The sequence below is a fragment of the Perca fluviatilis genome, chromosome 5 (genome assembly GCF_010015445.1).
Source record: "Perca fluviatilis chromosome 5, GENO_Pfluv_1.0, whole genome shotgun sequence".
Taxonomy (NCBI): Eukaryota; Metazoa; Chordata; class Actinopteri; order Perciformes; family Percidae; genus Perca; species Perca fluviatilis.
The window spans coordinates 28,443,077-28,459,861 of NC_053116.1; the positions used below are offsets into that span (position 1 = coordinate 28,443,077).

Consider the following 16,785-nt stretch of genomic DNA (forward strand, 5'->3'; position numbering starts at 1 on the left):
GATATTGGGACTAGAAACTATACAATTGCCAATATCCACAAATCTATTGTGGATATCTACTAACAAATCCGTAGGATGCCATTTTAACATAAGGGTTCATTGACGATACACTTAAATTTGTAGATATCCATAATAGCATTTCTACTCATTAAAATTGTATTCTCACTAGAATGCCAAAAGAGATGCAGAATAAGAATTTCACTGGCAAAAATTGTATTGCAAGACATCTAGAACTTAGAGGTTGCTCATCAAAACAAAGTTTTAAGAGATCTTAAAATTGTATGGTCATGATAACATTAATAGCTAGACTGGATATGTGTTGCAGATATCGTATTTCAACTCTTAATTAAAAACAATTAAGATATCCACAATGACGTTCTTCCTATCTACAATTATTTCAGATATCCACAACATCATTCTTACTAGTACAAATTGTCACATTTCCCAGTCATGTGTATGGGGCTTCCAATTTCAGATATCCACAATGTCATTCTTCCTATCCAGAAGAACATTCCAGATAAAAGCAATATAATTACTAGGCAGAACTCCCTTTTTAGATATCTACAAAAGTTATTTGTCAAAACTAAAGTGAGCCATTTTGGCATTCATTATCGTTTTGTTTAACGTCAACACTGCGTCAGTTACTATTTCCCATAATATAAAATTACATACTGGATGGGAAGCATTACTATTAAAGATATCCACAATTGTATATTTCCTAGTACAATAGCAGTTTGTATCCATAATGACATTTTTACTGGTCAATGTATTTGGGATAGTCAAAATTACAATATAGATATCTGGAATGTTTTTCATTTTGGATAGCTGAAATTAGAGTTTTGACTAGTAACAATGTTATTGTAGATATCTATGGGAGTTCTTCCTAGTAATTATTTTGCAGATATCTGGAATGTTCATTCTGGATAGGAAGAATGACGTTGTGGGTTTGAAATTGAAAGCCCCGTACACATGAATGGGAAACATGACGTCATTTGTACTAGTAAGAATGACGTTGTGGAGATCTGAAATGACACTCGTCACCTCCAAGAACAACTCTTTGGTAGACTTCTTGATCTGTAAAGTACAATCAGCTGATCATGAAATTATTTCTATGTAGGCCTACCGTGAGAAGACAGACAAAAGTGAGGGACAATAGGACAATGTGGCACGTCAGATGTGTTATTGGGTTCAGTTTTCTTTGTTGACCTCATCCACTGTATGACAGTATGAAATATGAAATTCTCTCTTATGGGAGGACACAATTATGATAACCAGGAAGAAAACAGACATACACACCTTGGTTTTCTCACTGTTGGTAATAGGTGGGAATGAGATCACATGTCCCTCTGCATCCACTAGGCAGGGATACATTTCTTTTCCCTGCAGAAGCTGCAGGTATCTGGAAAAAAAACAAAAGTTGAGAGACGGGTGATATTCTTTCGACGATAAACTCGAAAAATGATAAGATTCAACTTTGTCTGGGCTGTCAGCAGTGAAGATTCATAGATTTGCAGGTTTCATTTGGTGTGTGTATGACGCTGAACTTGTCAAGTAGTTGCTTGATCTTCCTGACTGTTCTATATTAAACTGACATTTCATTAATCCACCCAGTAGCACTTGTCATGTAGGACTAAAGCACACTGTGATGCATTAGACACAGATTCAAATAACATTTGGGGTTTAGATTATATAAGTCAGTCATGTCTATCATAATCAAGATCAACAGATCAATAATATCTTTAAATCCTATTTTTTTTTCTTCTGCATTTTCTTTTCATCAGGTAGGCCTACCGATTACAACTAACCGCCTAAATGTGGGCTTAATAAGTATGTGATGCCTTATGTGTTAACAAGGCATTGGTTCCAATGAAGTTGGGACGTTGTGTGAAACTTAAATAAAAACAGAATACAATGATTTGCAAATCCTTTTAAACCTATATTCAATTTAATACACTATACAGACAAGATATTTAATGTTCATCCTGATCAACTTTATATTGTTTTTTTGCAAATATTCACTCATTCTGAATATGATGCCTGCAACATTTTCCAAAAAGCTGTGACAGGGGCAACAATAGACCGGGGAAGTTGAGGAATGCTCAAAAAGCACCTGTCTGGAACATTCCACGGGTGAACAGGTTAATTGGAAACAGGTGAGTGTCGTGATTGGCTATAAAAGGAGCATCCCCGCCAAAGGCTCACTTGTTCACATGCAAGCATGGGGAGAAGCAACGTGTTCGCTCATGACAGCATTTATTTTCTGCATACAGCATTTGGCTTGAACACTTTAACTAGTGGTGGGCAGATCGAGGCTTCGTGAAACAATGAAACAGTTGAAGCAAATGTGTCATATTGTGTCGAGGCTTCGAAACAATCTGACACCCGTCTCAACGATGACACCTAGTGGTCACTGGCAGTTGGAGATCTGAAACAACCTTGATAACGAGCCATTAAAAAAATAAAAAATGTATTATTGTATTGTATTATTTTTCTAATATGTGAAGCTTGTAAGGCTTGCAGACTCCTCACTGTGCATAATGCTATTTTGGTCATAAAAAATGAATATTAATAAAAGAAATCAAGCCACAATGTCTCACTTTTTTATAGATTTTCATTCAAAAATATTTATTTCTCTGCTGTGGAAGGACTTAGCCTACTTCTTGTTTTACAGATAATTTCTCCAGCCTTTGAAAAGATCCTCTCACAAGGGACACTTGTTGCTGGCATGCAAAGATATTTTTTAGCAAGGACATACAAATGAGGAAAGATTACTGCTCTCTCTTTCCAGTAAGTTAGGGGATCATGAGTTCTGGGCAAAAACGCAGATTGGAGGTATTTTTTCACTTCCACTGTGGCATCAGCTGTAGCATTATGTATAATCTGGGTTTTACAGATACGATCATTAAAACGTTCCCATAAACTGTCCTGTTCTATCTATCTATCTATCTATCTATCTATCTATCTATCTATCTATCTATCTATCTATCTATTAATGTGTCACTGTATGTAGGTCTATACTCTGTCTGTCTCACTCTATCAGTCAATGTGTAAATTTAAATGTAAGCCTAAATATAACTAAACAACTCGCACTTTGAATGTCACTATATCACCAAATATCCGCTATCTCAAAATCAAACTCATCTCACAAAAACCCACGAGGTCAAGGTGCGTTGACTTCACTTTTATACTGATGTGCGATGTGTGTTCCCGACCCTGTCAATCAAACGCTGATTTGGCGGACCATGCCACCTGTTGAAACACTAGTGAAACACTCCGGTGTTTCATTTAGCCGTAGTCACGTGACATCAGTGTTTTGAATCGCGCTTCGGATCAGTGTTTCGAAACATCTGCGCTTCGGGATCTCGGCAAAACTTCGGAACGTCAGTTTCACTTCAGCCATCCCTAACTTTAACTTCTTTCATATCTGTTATTTTAGTTGTCTCCCTAGAGAAAGCTACCACCTGTGGCAGCAAGGGGAATGTCCAGCGCCTGAGTTGTGGTATGACTGAACTCTTTCAAGTCTTTAGGTCCGCTGTGAGTGGTAGGCCTAGGAGGGTTAAAGGCCTTTTTAAAAACCAGTATTGAGGCATTAAAAACATTTTGAGCTTTAGTAACCAGTAGAGAGAAAATCCCGCACACTGACCATTACGCAAGCAATAGTTTATTAGAAAAATACAACGTTTCGGTCTCAGACCTTCATCAGGTAAATTTTACATTACCTGATGAAGGGTTTTTGTGAGATGAGTTTGTGAGAATCAGGTAAATTTTACATTACCTGATGAAGGTCTGAGACCGAAACGTTGTATTTTTCTAATAAACTATTGCTTGCGTAATTGTCAGTGTGCGGGATTTTCTCTCTACTATTTTTGATCTGTTGCCTTTGATCATATCCTACGCACCTGCCCGACAAAAGAGGTGTGCAAAAAAGTTTTTTTCACGGGCTTTAGTAACCAAAAAATATACTGTGACTGAGAGACCCACCCACCCCATCTCAAAAGTCACAAACTAGTTTAATCAACTGTGTTTAAAAAAAACGAACAAACAAAAAAACACCGTATCAGCTGAGCCTGTTTTAGGCTCCGTCAATATGACAAATATATTATTGCCATATAATTAAGTTATCAGTCTTTTCTTAATTTCTCCCTTGCTGTGTAACAGATGACTGAGTGATCAGTGTGCAGACAGCACTGTATGGACGTGCAGACGCTGTGACCTGCAGTGAGGGAAGACCTCCGGCACAGCTCTCCAATACACACTGCTCTCAAGCTGGCACAGTGGACGTTGTCAAGAAAAGGTACACATTTCATACAATCATAGAATAATATACTTTTTTATTTTTATTTTTTTAATTGCTTGTATTCTAAATGGGACACTGTCTCATAAGTGCAGTGATTCAATGTTCCTTAGCTTTCAAAATGCATACATCATTCAAATGCATTACTTTGAGCTAGCCTGTAATGGGAAAGCATGCACCTCACCAACTGCAGCAGATCTCCAATGTGTCACTTAGTAGTGCTGCTGTATGCAGCAGAGATTAAGTAAAGCGTTCATTTGCAAACCTGTAGAAGAAATGAAGACCATTGCGTCATGACCTTCATATCAACTAATCTGCCTTCTTTCGGTTTACGGTATTTTCTAAAGGTCATCAAACACTACATCATGCAGGTGAATGAACAATGACATGATACTGCATATTAAAATTAGTTGTACCTCACGCAGTCTACATTTCACACTATACGTATATTTCACTGAAATAGTTGGCTACAGTAGTGACACTATTTTGGTTTAAGTGAGCTTTTGCTTTGTGCTAAAACATGCTTGTAATGTGTTTCCTACAGGTGTGATGGCAAGAGGGAGTGTGAACTAAACATCAATATATTTACTACTTCTGATCCCTGCAAACGCATCTACAAATACCTGAACACCACATACACCTGCCTCCCAGCAAGTGAGTCACATTGTCACATGTCTGCATAAAGAAAAGAAGCTGCAGGTTTTATAGAGTAATGGGATTCCCTCGTGTTACTTTGACAGTTCACCTTGTTGCCTGTGAGGGCTCTTTGGCGCAACTCCAGTGTGGTAATATTTATTTTTTGCATTTATGGTGGATTGATGTGATAAACAATGCACAGATTGACCGGCCGGTGACCGGAATTGGCCGATTTTCACGTCATCGGCCGGGTCAATATATAATTGTGGGAGATTTTGAGTTTGAATAATTCTGGGAAAAAATATATTTATTTACAAAATATTATCTTCCCTGATAAATCATCCCTGAAATATTTTGTTTTTAGTCATTGCCAAGCTCAGGCATAATTGATTTCAGATATTTAGTTTTAAAAACAAGAAGTTTACTCATTATTTGGTCAACTATGTTACGGACAAAACCTCTAAGTTTTAACTTTAAGTAAATGGCAGACATTTAAAAAAATCATTACTCTTGGAAGAATGTGTCTATTTACCTACCTTTTCAATTAAAATACCCAATTAATTAATTAAGAAAATACACATTTTGTTCAATTGAAACTCCAAATTTCAAGTACTGAAGTAACCGGTCTGTATATTTTGTTTCCAAACTGCTTGATTCATGATAATTTTCTTGATGAAATTATGCTGAGGTATATATTTGACAGCTACTCAGTTTCTAAATATTTACTTGGAGATTAGGGAACCATTGAAATACATATATTTTTTTAAAAACATAATGGTAACTTAATTGACAGCCCAGTATCATAGTTGACAAAAGTAACATAGTTGACTGGACATGACAAAGTAGGATGATGTATTTAACAAAAACAATCCTAAACTATATCACTTATTATGTTAGCTAATCTTTTATTGCATTTAATCAAGACCTGTTGAATATTTCATGACATAGGAGAAATACAGATGCACATCAGTTTACAAGATCAATCACAACTTTATTAACAAGCACATATATCATAGCAAAAGATCTTAACATAGAAAACAACAAAAGTATCAAAAACAGCACTTACACAAAAATTCCACCATGGAAACATTTTGAAAATCTTGTTTGTGGAATGAAATACAGTAGTGCATTGTATTGAACAAAAAAATAATAGTGCACTGCAATAAGTAACAATAACCAAATTGTGTTTTATTCTGTTGGTTAACATAAGTGTGCGCCTTGGATCAAAATTTTAATAGTGCAAACAGTTGTATCTCAAAAACATTCATATGTCAGAACCCAAGTAAAACATTGGCATACCCTCCAACTTACAGGCACCCATGATACTCGGCAGAGACAGCGCTCTCTCTCTCTCTCTCTCTCTCTCTCTCTCTCCTCCCCCCAATGGTTCCAGGGTAAACCTCATCGTCATATCTGATGACACACCACTAACCAACAATGTCATCTCTATCCCACTGTACTTCAAGGTCTGGTTGTTCTTGGTGCAATGCAGGAACAGCAGAGTTGACTTTGAAGTCGAAGGCCTGAGCTTGGTCACACTGACATTGCAGAATCTGCCTTGTTGAACACAGGCAGCTCACATCATGGTATGTCAGTTTCCCTGGTGCTTGTGTGATGACCTGGTGAATCCGCATAGTGCATGGTACAGCGGGGAGTTGTTGTGGCATCTGCTGTATGGCCTTTTCCACTGTAGCCTCTTCAATGTAGAAGATCTTGACAGCTGTATTGGTGTTTACCAATGCAGTGTAAAGATGTTTAGCAGTGGAAATGTCTTCACCTTGGCTCACCAATCTGTCAGCTGTTCTCTTCAGAAGGCCTCCTACCCCATCGGGGGCACCCTTTCCATGGCTGGCCTCAAAAAAGTTCCAAGTGCCCGCAGTGAAGCCCTGGCTGTACAATTCAGTTGTCAACATGTAAAAGTTGCCCTTCTGCCTGTATTGTGAGCAGGGACCATCACTGACAGTGGATAATTGACACTGTTGGGCATGTTTCCTTGAGATGGTTAAGTACTGGGGAGAGGTGTGCCCATATGGCAGGTGGACCCTTTTCTTTGCATGGCGAAATTGTTGTGAAGCACAAGTGGTCTTCCTCACCACCAATGTAGAGGACCCCTGTATGAAGAGTTGCTTGTTGATGAGAAGTGAAAAAATGGACAGCTTGAATCTCTTTGTGAAACTTGCAAGAGTAGTGTAAAATTTTGAGGTTTACGTATACTTGCATCTCCATGTTCTTTTTCAATTCCCTGTAGTAGTTAAACTGGGTCTTGATGTTGAACAAGTGCCTTTTGAACTTTTTGAGCTGTTTCTGGAAAGTCTCAATCAGGTCCTCCAAAGAACTCTCCATTTCCCTCTTCACAGTGATATTCACAGGCAACTTTTCTTTGCGGTCACCACTTTTCTTCTCTCTGAGGACAGTTTCAGTTGTCCACTGCACACAAAAAACTTGGGTTTGACCATCATAACCAGACTGAATCTTGAGGTCTTGTAGTTTGCAGTTCTTGCATTCCACATACATGCATGGCTTAAATGTTGGATTACAGCAAGTTTCCTCAGCAAGAGATTCCAACTCTGTTGTCTCCAGAAGTTTAAGTCCATGAAGTTTCGCCACGATAAATTCCAAGTTTTCATGCACCTTACATAGACACTTATCTCTGTCTGCAATGGTTGGATGGACTACCCAGTATGGGCGCATTCGGCAGAAGAGTGTATAGGAAAGTTTGCTAGAGACGTTTTCCAGCAGGAATTTCCTATGGAGGTTTTTCATGGTGTCAGTCATAAACCGCTTCTGCTTTTTTACTTTTCCCTTTGTTACGGTCTGCTTTTTACCTGCTGTTGAACGACTTACGTCATCCCTGGTGTAAAAGGCAACAACCTGGTCTTGCAGTTTTGAGTGTGTGGATATGTATTTCTTCCTGGCAAAACAGGCTATTTCGTCCCAATTTGTGTTCACATTTTTGCAGAATAGTTTGGCTGAGACACCCAGTGTGTCATGAATGATTTTCTGGAACCTGTATTTTTTTTTTTCAATATTTTTCCAGATAAGATTCTGGCGATTAGGTTCCTGGTCTTTTCTTTTGCTGCACACTGAAATTTTTGTTTGAGGCTTTTCACAAGTGCATGATGATAGACCAGAGTTCTCCGCACATAATTACTGACTGGACTTGTTCCGAGCATCCTTTTTGTTCTCTTCCTAGGAGAGTCGACACTGCACAGTAGCCGTTCATAGCGCTTACGGTATTTGTCTGTTTTTGTTTGAGCTTTAAACTTTTCCTTGAGTTTGCGATTCTCAATGTATATTTTCTGGTACGGTCTTCTTCTAGTCCTTCGTCCTTGTATTCTCTGTCTGAAATTACATGAAGACATTTTTTTATTTTTTAACAGTGCAGGTGTCACTTAAAGCATTTGAAATTGTCACCATGCCACCATGTAATTTTGCATTTTAATCTAACATTATAATCTAACAAGTACTTTTTCATGATACATTGTTCTGTTTAAGGTACTTTCTACATAGCCTGCCTACATAGTTCTGTTTGAGGTTCTTTCTACATAACCTTCTAACCTTCCTGGTTGTGGAACTGGTTGTTCCTCGCTGTCAGGACTCAGTGGTGGGGTATCAATAGCAGAAGCCTGTTTCTTTCTGCGTCTGCTCTGTTTCTGGGCTCTTCTCCAGGTCTTTCTCTTTGCAAGTTTTTCCCCTCTCACTCTGTTCAGATATGGGCTTATAGTATGCACCTTGCTCCCTCTTTTCTCTCCATTTCTGCCGGCTTTTTGCCAAGTATGCCTCCCTTTTTGCAGGATCAGCATCTCACCGTGCACGGTAACGGCGCTGCTTTTCTGCAGCAGATAAAGTTTATTTTTATATTTATTGCAAAGTATTTTATAGTTACTGTAAAATTAAAATATTAAATGAACTCATGAAAACTATAAGAACATGTCATGAATGTCAACTATGTTACTCTTGGTCAACTAAGTTACCTTTGCAGAGTAACATAGGTGACTGGTAACCTAGTTGACATTTTTGCTGTTTTTAGGGATAAAATCAAAATGGTTGCCTAGCACCAGACACCACATGGCATTTTACGGAGAGGTTCTTCTAAATATTATATGTACAACTGAGTAAAATTGAAATTCAAAGTTATTTATGAATTCATTGTAACATTGTTGACATATGATAAGTACACATTTGCTCCAAGCACTACTTGAGGTGAAATAACTGAAAATGTGGACTGAGAACATACCTTGGAGTCTTGCTAGTTTTCTCTTCAGGAGGAAATGACATCATGTGGAGCAGGTCATGTGATTTGGAAAACGCACTCTTCCTTGAGGGGTGTATTTGCTATGGGTAACTTAGATGACAGCGACTTCTCGGACACATATTCAATTTTTCAATGTCTATTGAAAATGTGACATATTGCCCAGAAAGACACATTGTTCACAATTACCTCAACTTGATGTAAATATAATTAAAACAGTTTTTGAATAAGTTTTTAAAATGTTTTTTTAGGTAATGAGATTGTGGTTGTAATTCATTTCGGACGGTTATTTAGTTGACATTTTAGGGATATCTAGTAAATTTTTATAAATGATTATTTCCATACAAAACTATGGAATTTGTAAAGACAAGATCATGAAGAACACTGAACTTTTAAAATTTTATTTTAAAAAGCATGTTTGCGAGATAAATCTCATGGACATGAAAACTCCCTCAATTATATATTGACCCAGCCATGACCGGCGACCTGCCGGTCAGTCTGACATATGCCGATTTTATGCCGGTCAAATTCACTCGGGCGCCGAATGATTAACATCACGCAACCTCAGCACCGCACATGCAGGGTTTCTACATACATGCATATTAAAAAGATGCTATAGTCCTCCGACACATTGTATTAACGTTACTGTTTAAAACTCTTTCCATGTTAGTGGGGATGCATGTGTGTTTTGAGAAATATCTTTATACTGCATTAAGGCTATATTTTATTTGTGATTAAATAGGTTATTGCCATTACCTGTTTAGAAGTTTAGTTTGCTAAATGTAACTTTTTTTTTTTTTTAAGTTGGATATTGGATGTGAAAAGAAGGAAATGGTTCTTCCATAACATTGCACTTTAAATGGGTTTAATTTCCCACCCCAGGAGTAATTTATAGTTCTATTTTATAGTGATCAATTATCTGTTCAAAAGAGTTCTATTTAAAATTTTCTATTAAAGAAAAGGGAGAAAATAAATGTGTGCTGTAAAGTGGTTGTGAAAAAATGGAATCTGCTAAAATCTATCAGCTGGTCTAACTCTATGAAGAATTGGCCTAGAACACTGTAATCTGTGACTCTCTAATTTTCAATGTCTCAGACCTCTAAATTGTCTTCTCCACCTTGCCAATTGTAAAAATTGTTCCTTTTGACAGATGGACAGGTTATTTGTGTATGGTGCCGACTATGGACTTAGTGACCAGACCACCTGCATTAACAAACTGACTACCAATCAAATTCAAAATATCTCCTGTTCAAGACCCACACGCAAAGTTGCTAACAGGTACAGCTGCACAACAGTTACTGAATATATTGATAAGATGAAGACTTCAAGGGGACTATTTCCTATTGGCACAGGTGGATTAGTCCAAATTATCTTGCAAGGAAAAAAAAAAAAATCTTGCAAGGGTCCCTCAGTCAGAAAGTAAAATTGACCAGGACAGGATCAAAGAAGGGAGGCATTTCACAAACAAATAATTCAAGGCCTAAAAATACATCTGGTGTTTGTTTCAAAAGTGTGGGGCATGCAGACCGGTGAAGCATTGTAGATGTTCTGTGTGTTGTACTGCAGCAAGGAGGAACTGCAATCTGCAAAAAATGACTACCTCTACGTTAATAATGCAGCTCAGATTTCATATGTTAAGTGTGTTCAAAGCCTGTTTTCACTCATGTCACTTTGCATCCACAGCTGTAATGGGGAAAAACGGCTGTACCATCGCAGCGAGCAACTCTGTGTTTGGAAACCCCTGCGTCGGCACTTACAAGTACCTGGAGGTGGCTTACACATGTAACTGACAGTAAGTATCTTAAATGCCCATTTGGCCGTTCAATCTGGAACGGCTGAAAACAAACAAATTCAGTGACGATAAAAGGTAAAGCCAATACTATGAATTATCAGTTTCTCAAATTGTCAGAATTTCATATTTCCTGTTTTTTGCAGATCCTGAGACCTCTCCACTTACTTTACCTATGTAAGCATACTGAAGTTTCAGTCATATCACAATAAACATGCATTAAATAAATTTGTCAGTTTGTTAATTGGCTAGAAAAATTTAAAACTTAACCGCAGAATCCTGTTCCAGATACATGACTATACTTAAAAAAACAATATGGAGTAGTTGGACCCATAAAGGTTAAGTTGAACTTTTGAGAGCAAAAAAATCCTCTGCTGCACAGGATGCAGTTTATGTTCCCACATTGTTTGGTTAGGTAACATTAGTCTCGCTTCGCCAGACAGACCTATCTACACAGCGCTGCAGAGGAGGGTCTGGCGAGTCCACACAGCATTCTGGGACGGGAGAAAAACGTGCTCTGGTGTGGCCAGGTTGGATCAGTGGGTAGAGCAGGCGCACATACTGAGGTTTATGCCTTGAAGCAGAGGTAACGTTAGCAGCTGTAGCTACAATGGCTGACCAAAGAATAAACCTACAGACACTAAAGCTACACAGCAAACATTAGAATATGCAGTAAAATGTATGAACACAGGATTACATTAAGTCCAACTCAGATGTCATTTGCTGCTTAAAAAGGGAAAAATTCAATACTTAAGTTGATGAACATTAACACAAATCTTGAGGTCAATATAAGTTTAAAAATGTTACCTGAGGGGAAACTAGTTTGTAAATACTAAAATAAGGATATTTGGAGAGTGTTATGCTGATCGTGCTTTCAGAAAGCAGCAAAAGGATTTATTAACCTTACATGTGGTTCAAAAAGCTGTACATTAATAAGAAATGTTACATTCTTCAACAGGCTACACTTCAATCAGATGAAATTCTATAGGCTCACATTTCCTGTGCTCCCTGAAGTAAAATGTCATTTTGTTGCATGTTGTCAAACCTTAGCCTTAATGTCCCACAATGTTAATCTGTTAAAATGACTTCATGGAGCGTGTGAATGAGTGTAAACCTCAGGTTGTCCACAGCAATAACTACCAAATAACTGTCAAGTTGCTGATGTCATTGGAGAGGTCAGTCTTCGACGGGTAGACGACCTTCAGGTTGCCGTCCTGGTCCACTGTGCGGACCTGCTGAACGATCAGTTGGCTGGAGGTCTCGCTGCTGGCCCCCGGCTCTTGTGGGCCTTCCCCTTCCCCATCTGACCCCGCCTCCTCCCGATTCTCCGCCGTGAACTTGTTCAACTCTGCCATTTTCTGTGGTGAAACAGGAAATGGACTTCAAATGGGTGCTTTGTTTCATTTATGAGATGGACTTGAAAGGATTGTTCTGAGGTTTAGAAAAATAAAAACCCAAAACAGGGCTTGGGAAAAAGATGTGTCCCTAATCCATAAACCATACTATATACACTAATGCTATGCAGAATCGACAACATGCTAATCGTTATAGCAGTTAGTATAGTGAAAAAGGGCCCAAACTATGTCAGTCCATATGTTCAAAACTTTTGTCCAGATGGCACATTTTCATGAAGATACCTTTAGAACTTCATGATCAACTTGTTCAACTCAATGTTTTTAGCAACCTAAAAGTGAAGTTTCTTCTAGAGCCTCCATCAGGCCAAAATTGCTGCTTGTCCACAGGAAATATTAATGTGAAGTTTTCCGAGCACTGGACTTTACATAAAGTTACCTTAAAACTATTGATTAATCCATATTATCTACAAGTAACAGAGCATCTAACTCATGGTGGTGTCTTTTAATGTTCACATAGTGATGACAAAGGTCCAGGCTTGGACCCAGACACATTTAGAGAACAATAACGATGTTATAACCAATAGGCCTGGCCAAAATTATGAAAATCAAAAGTTTTATTAAACTTGACTAATTCGTTCTTGACAGAAAAGAGAGAGGAAAAATGAATCTTACTACAATCAGAGCGTCCATAACATCTTTACAGGTCTGCAGGGTGGCTGCACTCGTCACCTCCAAGAACAACTCTTTGGTAGACTTCTTGATCTGTAAAATACAATCAGCTGATCATGTTATTTCTATTATACAGTGAGAAGACGGAGACAAACTGTGGGACAATGTGGCATGTCTGATGTGTCACTGGGTTCTCTGTGGACATCATTTCCACCGTATGACTCTTCTCTCTTATGGGATGATACAATTATGATAACCAGGAAGAAAACAGACATACACACCTTGGTTTTCTCACTGTTGGTAATAGGTGGGAATGAGATTACATGTCCCTCTGCATCCACTAGGCAGGGATACATTTCTTTTCCCTGCAGAAGCTGCAGGTATCTGGAAAAAAACAAAAGTTTAAAGACAACATTATAAAAAGCAAATGTAATAAATACATAGCAGGATCTTTCCAAACCCTTTCTTCAACAGAGAACACAGTCATAAGTTGCACTGACTTGTGGAGGCCAGTGACATTCTGCCTCTTCTTCTGCTTCCTCAGCTCCTCCGCCTCCAGCTGAAGGTGTCTTATCAGCTCGACGGCCGTCATCTCCTTCCGACCCAGCGACACAACCTAAAAAACGTGTTCTCATATAAGAGCTTCCTGGTGACAAATACAATAGACCACGTAACAACTGAACTGAAAATGATAACAAGTCACACAAGACTTCTCTGAATGTCAATACGACTCTGACCTATCTGATTGGTTTACTGCATATGACATATTTTTGGTGTCTGGCTGGCATTAGAATTGACATACCTTCAGCTGGGTAGGTGGTTTGACATCATACATCAGGGGAGCTTTGAGAAGCTGCACATCATGAGTTGCAATGGTTGCGATGGTCCTTTTACCACACAAGTCGTCATGAAGCTTTGTCTAGAAAAACCACAGGTGAGTATTTTTCCTTACTACACTGCACACTTATTCTATTAGTCATGCACCACTAAACTGGTAGGCCTACAATGTATACCACCTTGGGAGGGGACCTTACCTGAGCCACCAGGAACCGTTTGAGTGCATTCCCAGACTTCAGGTTCATGCCCCTGACCACGCAGCACACCAGGTATGGTCGAACATCTTTCACCTCAGCACTCACTGTGACGGTGAGAGCTGCAGGAGAGTCCGAGACATGGAGAACCCTCACCACCATCTTGTTCAGTTCCTCCACCTCGTCCTGTCCGTCTGCCACCTTCTCCTTCTTTTTCCTCTGCTGCCTTTTCCCCTTGTCTGCCTTGCGACCCCCGTCCGCTTCACCTCCGTCCTCTCCCTGTCTTCCTTTTCCTCTTCCTCTGAGGTAGTCGAGGATGGACTTGGTCTGGCAGCCGTTGACCATCTTTTCCAGACGTTTGTCGTTCAACTTGTTGCCTTTGAAGTGAATCTCCTTCAGCTTGGAGCAATCACTCAGGTCAGAGGGGATCTCACTCAGCTTGTTGTTGGAGAGATCCAGAACCTGGGAACACAGAAGTTTTAGTGTTAGGTAAAGAAAAAAACACACACACACACACACACACACACACACACACACACACACACACACACACACACACACACACACACACACACACACACACACACACACACACACACACACACACACACACACACACACACACACCTCATGTGTTGAGGTTACCCACCAAACTCTGTTTAAATATCTGACATTTTCGTGCTGCATTGCATATTAGCAAATGTGAAACCTCGTTAGCTAGAATTTCAGATATACATCATACATAGTAACAGCTTCTTTTAAATTCGGAGTACATTTGATCCACCCAGTAGCACTTGATATGTATATAACAGCCAGTGGTTGGACAATAGATCTGGGATTGAAGTGCGGCCCACCTTTAGAGCAGCTAGCTTGTGAACATCTCCACTCAGCTGTTCAATGGCGTTGTCAGAGGCGACCAGTGTGCTGAGGAGACCCATTCTCTCGGAGTAGAAATCAGCAGGGAAACCGGTGATGTGGTTCTTAGAGATGTTGATGGTGGAGAGCTTGGTGCACTGGATCAGTCCCTCTGGCAGGACCTTTAGGCTGTTACAGCTCACATTGAGAGTGTTTAGCTCCTTTAACTGAGTGATTCCCTCTGGTAAAACGCTGAGGTTGTTGACTGAAAGGTCCAGGACCTTCAGGGACTTCAGCTTACCGACGACATTCGGGATGGAGACGAGCTTGTTCCTGCACAAGATAAGGCTTTGAAGGTTTGTCAGATGTTGGATGTCCTCGTGGATTTCTGTCAAACTCGGACACTGGCTAACTTCCAGATAATTCAGCAGTGTGAGGGAATAGATAGCCGAGGCGAGTCCCCCGTTAGAGGAAATCCTCTTGTCAAAAGTTGGACCCTGGAAAACCAGTTCACGTCTCTTCTCTGTCGCTGCTTTCTCTATTTCTGGCCATTCCTCCATGTCATCCATGCTGCTTATTACGACCGACCAGTTGTCTAGCTAGATAACCGAGACACTAAAATACATAACATCCGTTTAGATATTTCAAAATAAAGTACTATGTTGTTGATCTACAGGTTCGTCGATGATAAATGTACGTTTGCCTCAATACCAACCGAATTCTAATCGGAACTAAACTTTAACAACTCGGAAGGATGAGTAGTATTTACTTTACAAAACTTACATAATTCTGAGCCTTCATTATAAAGCTTGTGCATTTCGTATTCCTATATAATCGCATATTTTTATTTATTATTTTTTTTGTGGAATATTTATGTCACGAGTCTTAGATTTGCTCGCCCCTGCAGATTCACTGAGTTTACAAAGTTACCGCTTTATTTTGGAGGCAAATGTTTGACTTCCTGTAGTAACAGGCACGATGTTCTGCTTCTTTTACTGTCTGCGCCACCCGTGGGCCAGGAAGAAGTTGTGAAAACGCATTATAAAATATATTTTGAATGTTTATCAATATAATAGTAGCCAAAGAGGTAGGCAGAAACATAACAAAATCAGAGGTGGGTCCCAGAACAGTTAAATATACAAATAAGGGCTGATTTTAAAAGCTACTTGTACGCGTGTAAAACTACATTTACCACAACCCATTGCGACTGACTCATACTATTGCGCATGTCCGCACTGGTTGTTGTCAGCGGTGGTTATGGAGATGAGATGGGACTACGAGCTGTCAACATTACGGTGATGTTTGTGGTAAGATATCTTTGAAATACCCACAAGAAAATGTTATTTACTCTAAAAGGTATACCTACAAAAGGTAGAAAATAACGAACGGCAGTCAGGACATTTTTTTTTTATTTTAGCCGGTCAAAATACCTTTAGAATACAGCTATGTTCCTGTAAGACGACTAACGTTAGCTAGCAATGATGGCTGATTGAGTAGCTAGTTAACTGTTAGCTAGCGTTAATGCCCCCGCCCAACATGTTCAAGTCAGTAAGAAGGGCTTCTCTGTTCTCCTCCTACCCAAGAGAGTTGTGTATGCCATTTCCAAGATAGTTTATTTTTTTTTTATCTGAAGAGAACCATACTCTAAACTTCATGCAGTAAACTGGCCGTTTAATATTTTCTGTAAGTAAAAGTAAGTAAGTAAGTAAAATGTATTTGTATAGCACCTTTCACAGATAAAAATCACAAAGTGCTTCACAATGAAATGCAATTCAACACAAGAAGTCACAATACGAGCACATTGAAATACAAATAGAAAATATAACAAACAACCATAAAAAAACCCATCGACTAAGTAAAAGCCTGCTTGAACAGCAGAGTCTTCAGCTGCTTTTTAAAAGATT

The 16,785-nt window shown here is 39.1% G+C and overlaps 2 protein-coding genes and 1 long non-coding RNA gene across 6 annotated transcripts in view; 2 read left to right on the plus strand and 1 right to left on the minus strand.

Moving 5' to 3' along the window:
• The first annotated feature begins 3,434 nt into the window (after positions 1-3,434).
• Positions 3,435-11,199, plus strand: LOC120558758. The gene is made up of 5 exons (XR_005639178.1): positions 3,435-3,499; positions 4,159-4,294; positions 4,839-4,948; positions 10,866-10,974; positions 11,118-11,199. It is a non-coding gene; the product is annotated as an uncharacterized LOC120558758 (long non-coding RNA).
• Positions 11,200-11,831: 632 nt separating this feature from the next.
• On the minus strand, positions 11,832-15,495 carry LOC120558751 (leucine-rich repeat-containing protein 47-like). The gene is made up of 7 exons (XM_039799954.1): positions 14,881-15,495; positions 14,030-14,488; positions 13,798-13,914; positions 13,496-13,611; positions 13,277-13,379; positions 12,999-13,088; positions 11,832-12,329 (listed from the first exon to the last, which is right to left on the minus strand). The coding sequence occupies exons 1-7, from the start codon at positions 15,448-15,450 to the stop codon at positions 12,108-12,110; spliced, it is 1,677 nt and encodes a 558-aa protein (XP_039655888.1). The 5' UTR covers positions 15,451-15,495; the 3' UTR covers positions 11,832-12,107.
• Positions 15,496-16,084: 589 nt separating this feature from the next.
• cep104 (centrosomal protein 104) overlaps positions 16,085-16,785 on the plus strand; it is a 41,316-nt gene continuing 40,615 nt past the window's right edge. For all 4 annotated transcript variants that reach the window (XM_039800878.1, XM_039800879.1, XM_039800880.1 and 1 more), the window contains exon 1: positions 16,085-16,188. The gene's annotated coding sequence lies outside the window, so the exon portion shown is untranslated. The remainder of the gene's footprint in view (positions 16,189-16,785) is intronic.

What these genes read in the sequence shown, in the direction of transcription:
- LOC120558751 (XM_039799954.1), bottom strand. Translation starts at nt 15,450, where the DNA reads ATGGATGACATGGAGGAATGGCCAGAAATAGAGAAAGCAGCGACAGAG. An exon ending in AACGGTTCCTGGTGGCTCAG is followed by an intron (nt 13,915 to 14,029) that starts GTAAGGTCCCCT and finishes TGGTTTTTCTAG; the next exon opens with ACAAAGCTTCATGACGACTT. An exon ending in CCAACAGTGAGAAAACCAAG is followed by an intron (nt 13,089 to 13,276) that starts GTGTGTATGTCT and finishes TGTATTTTACAG; the next exon opens with ATCAAGAAGTCTACCAAAGA.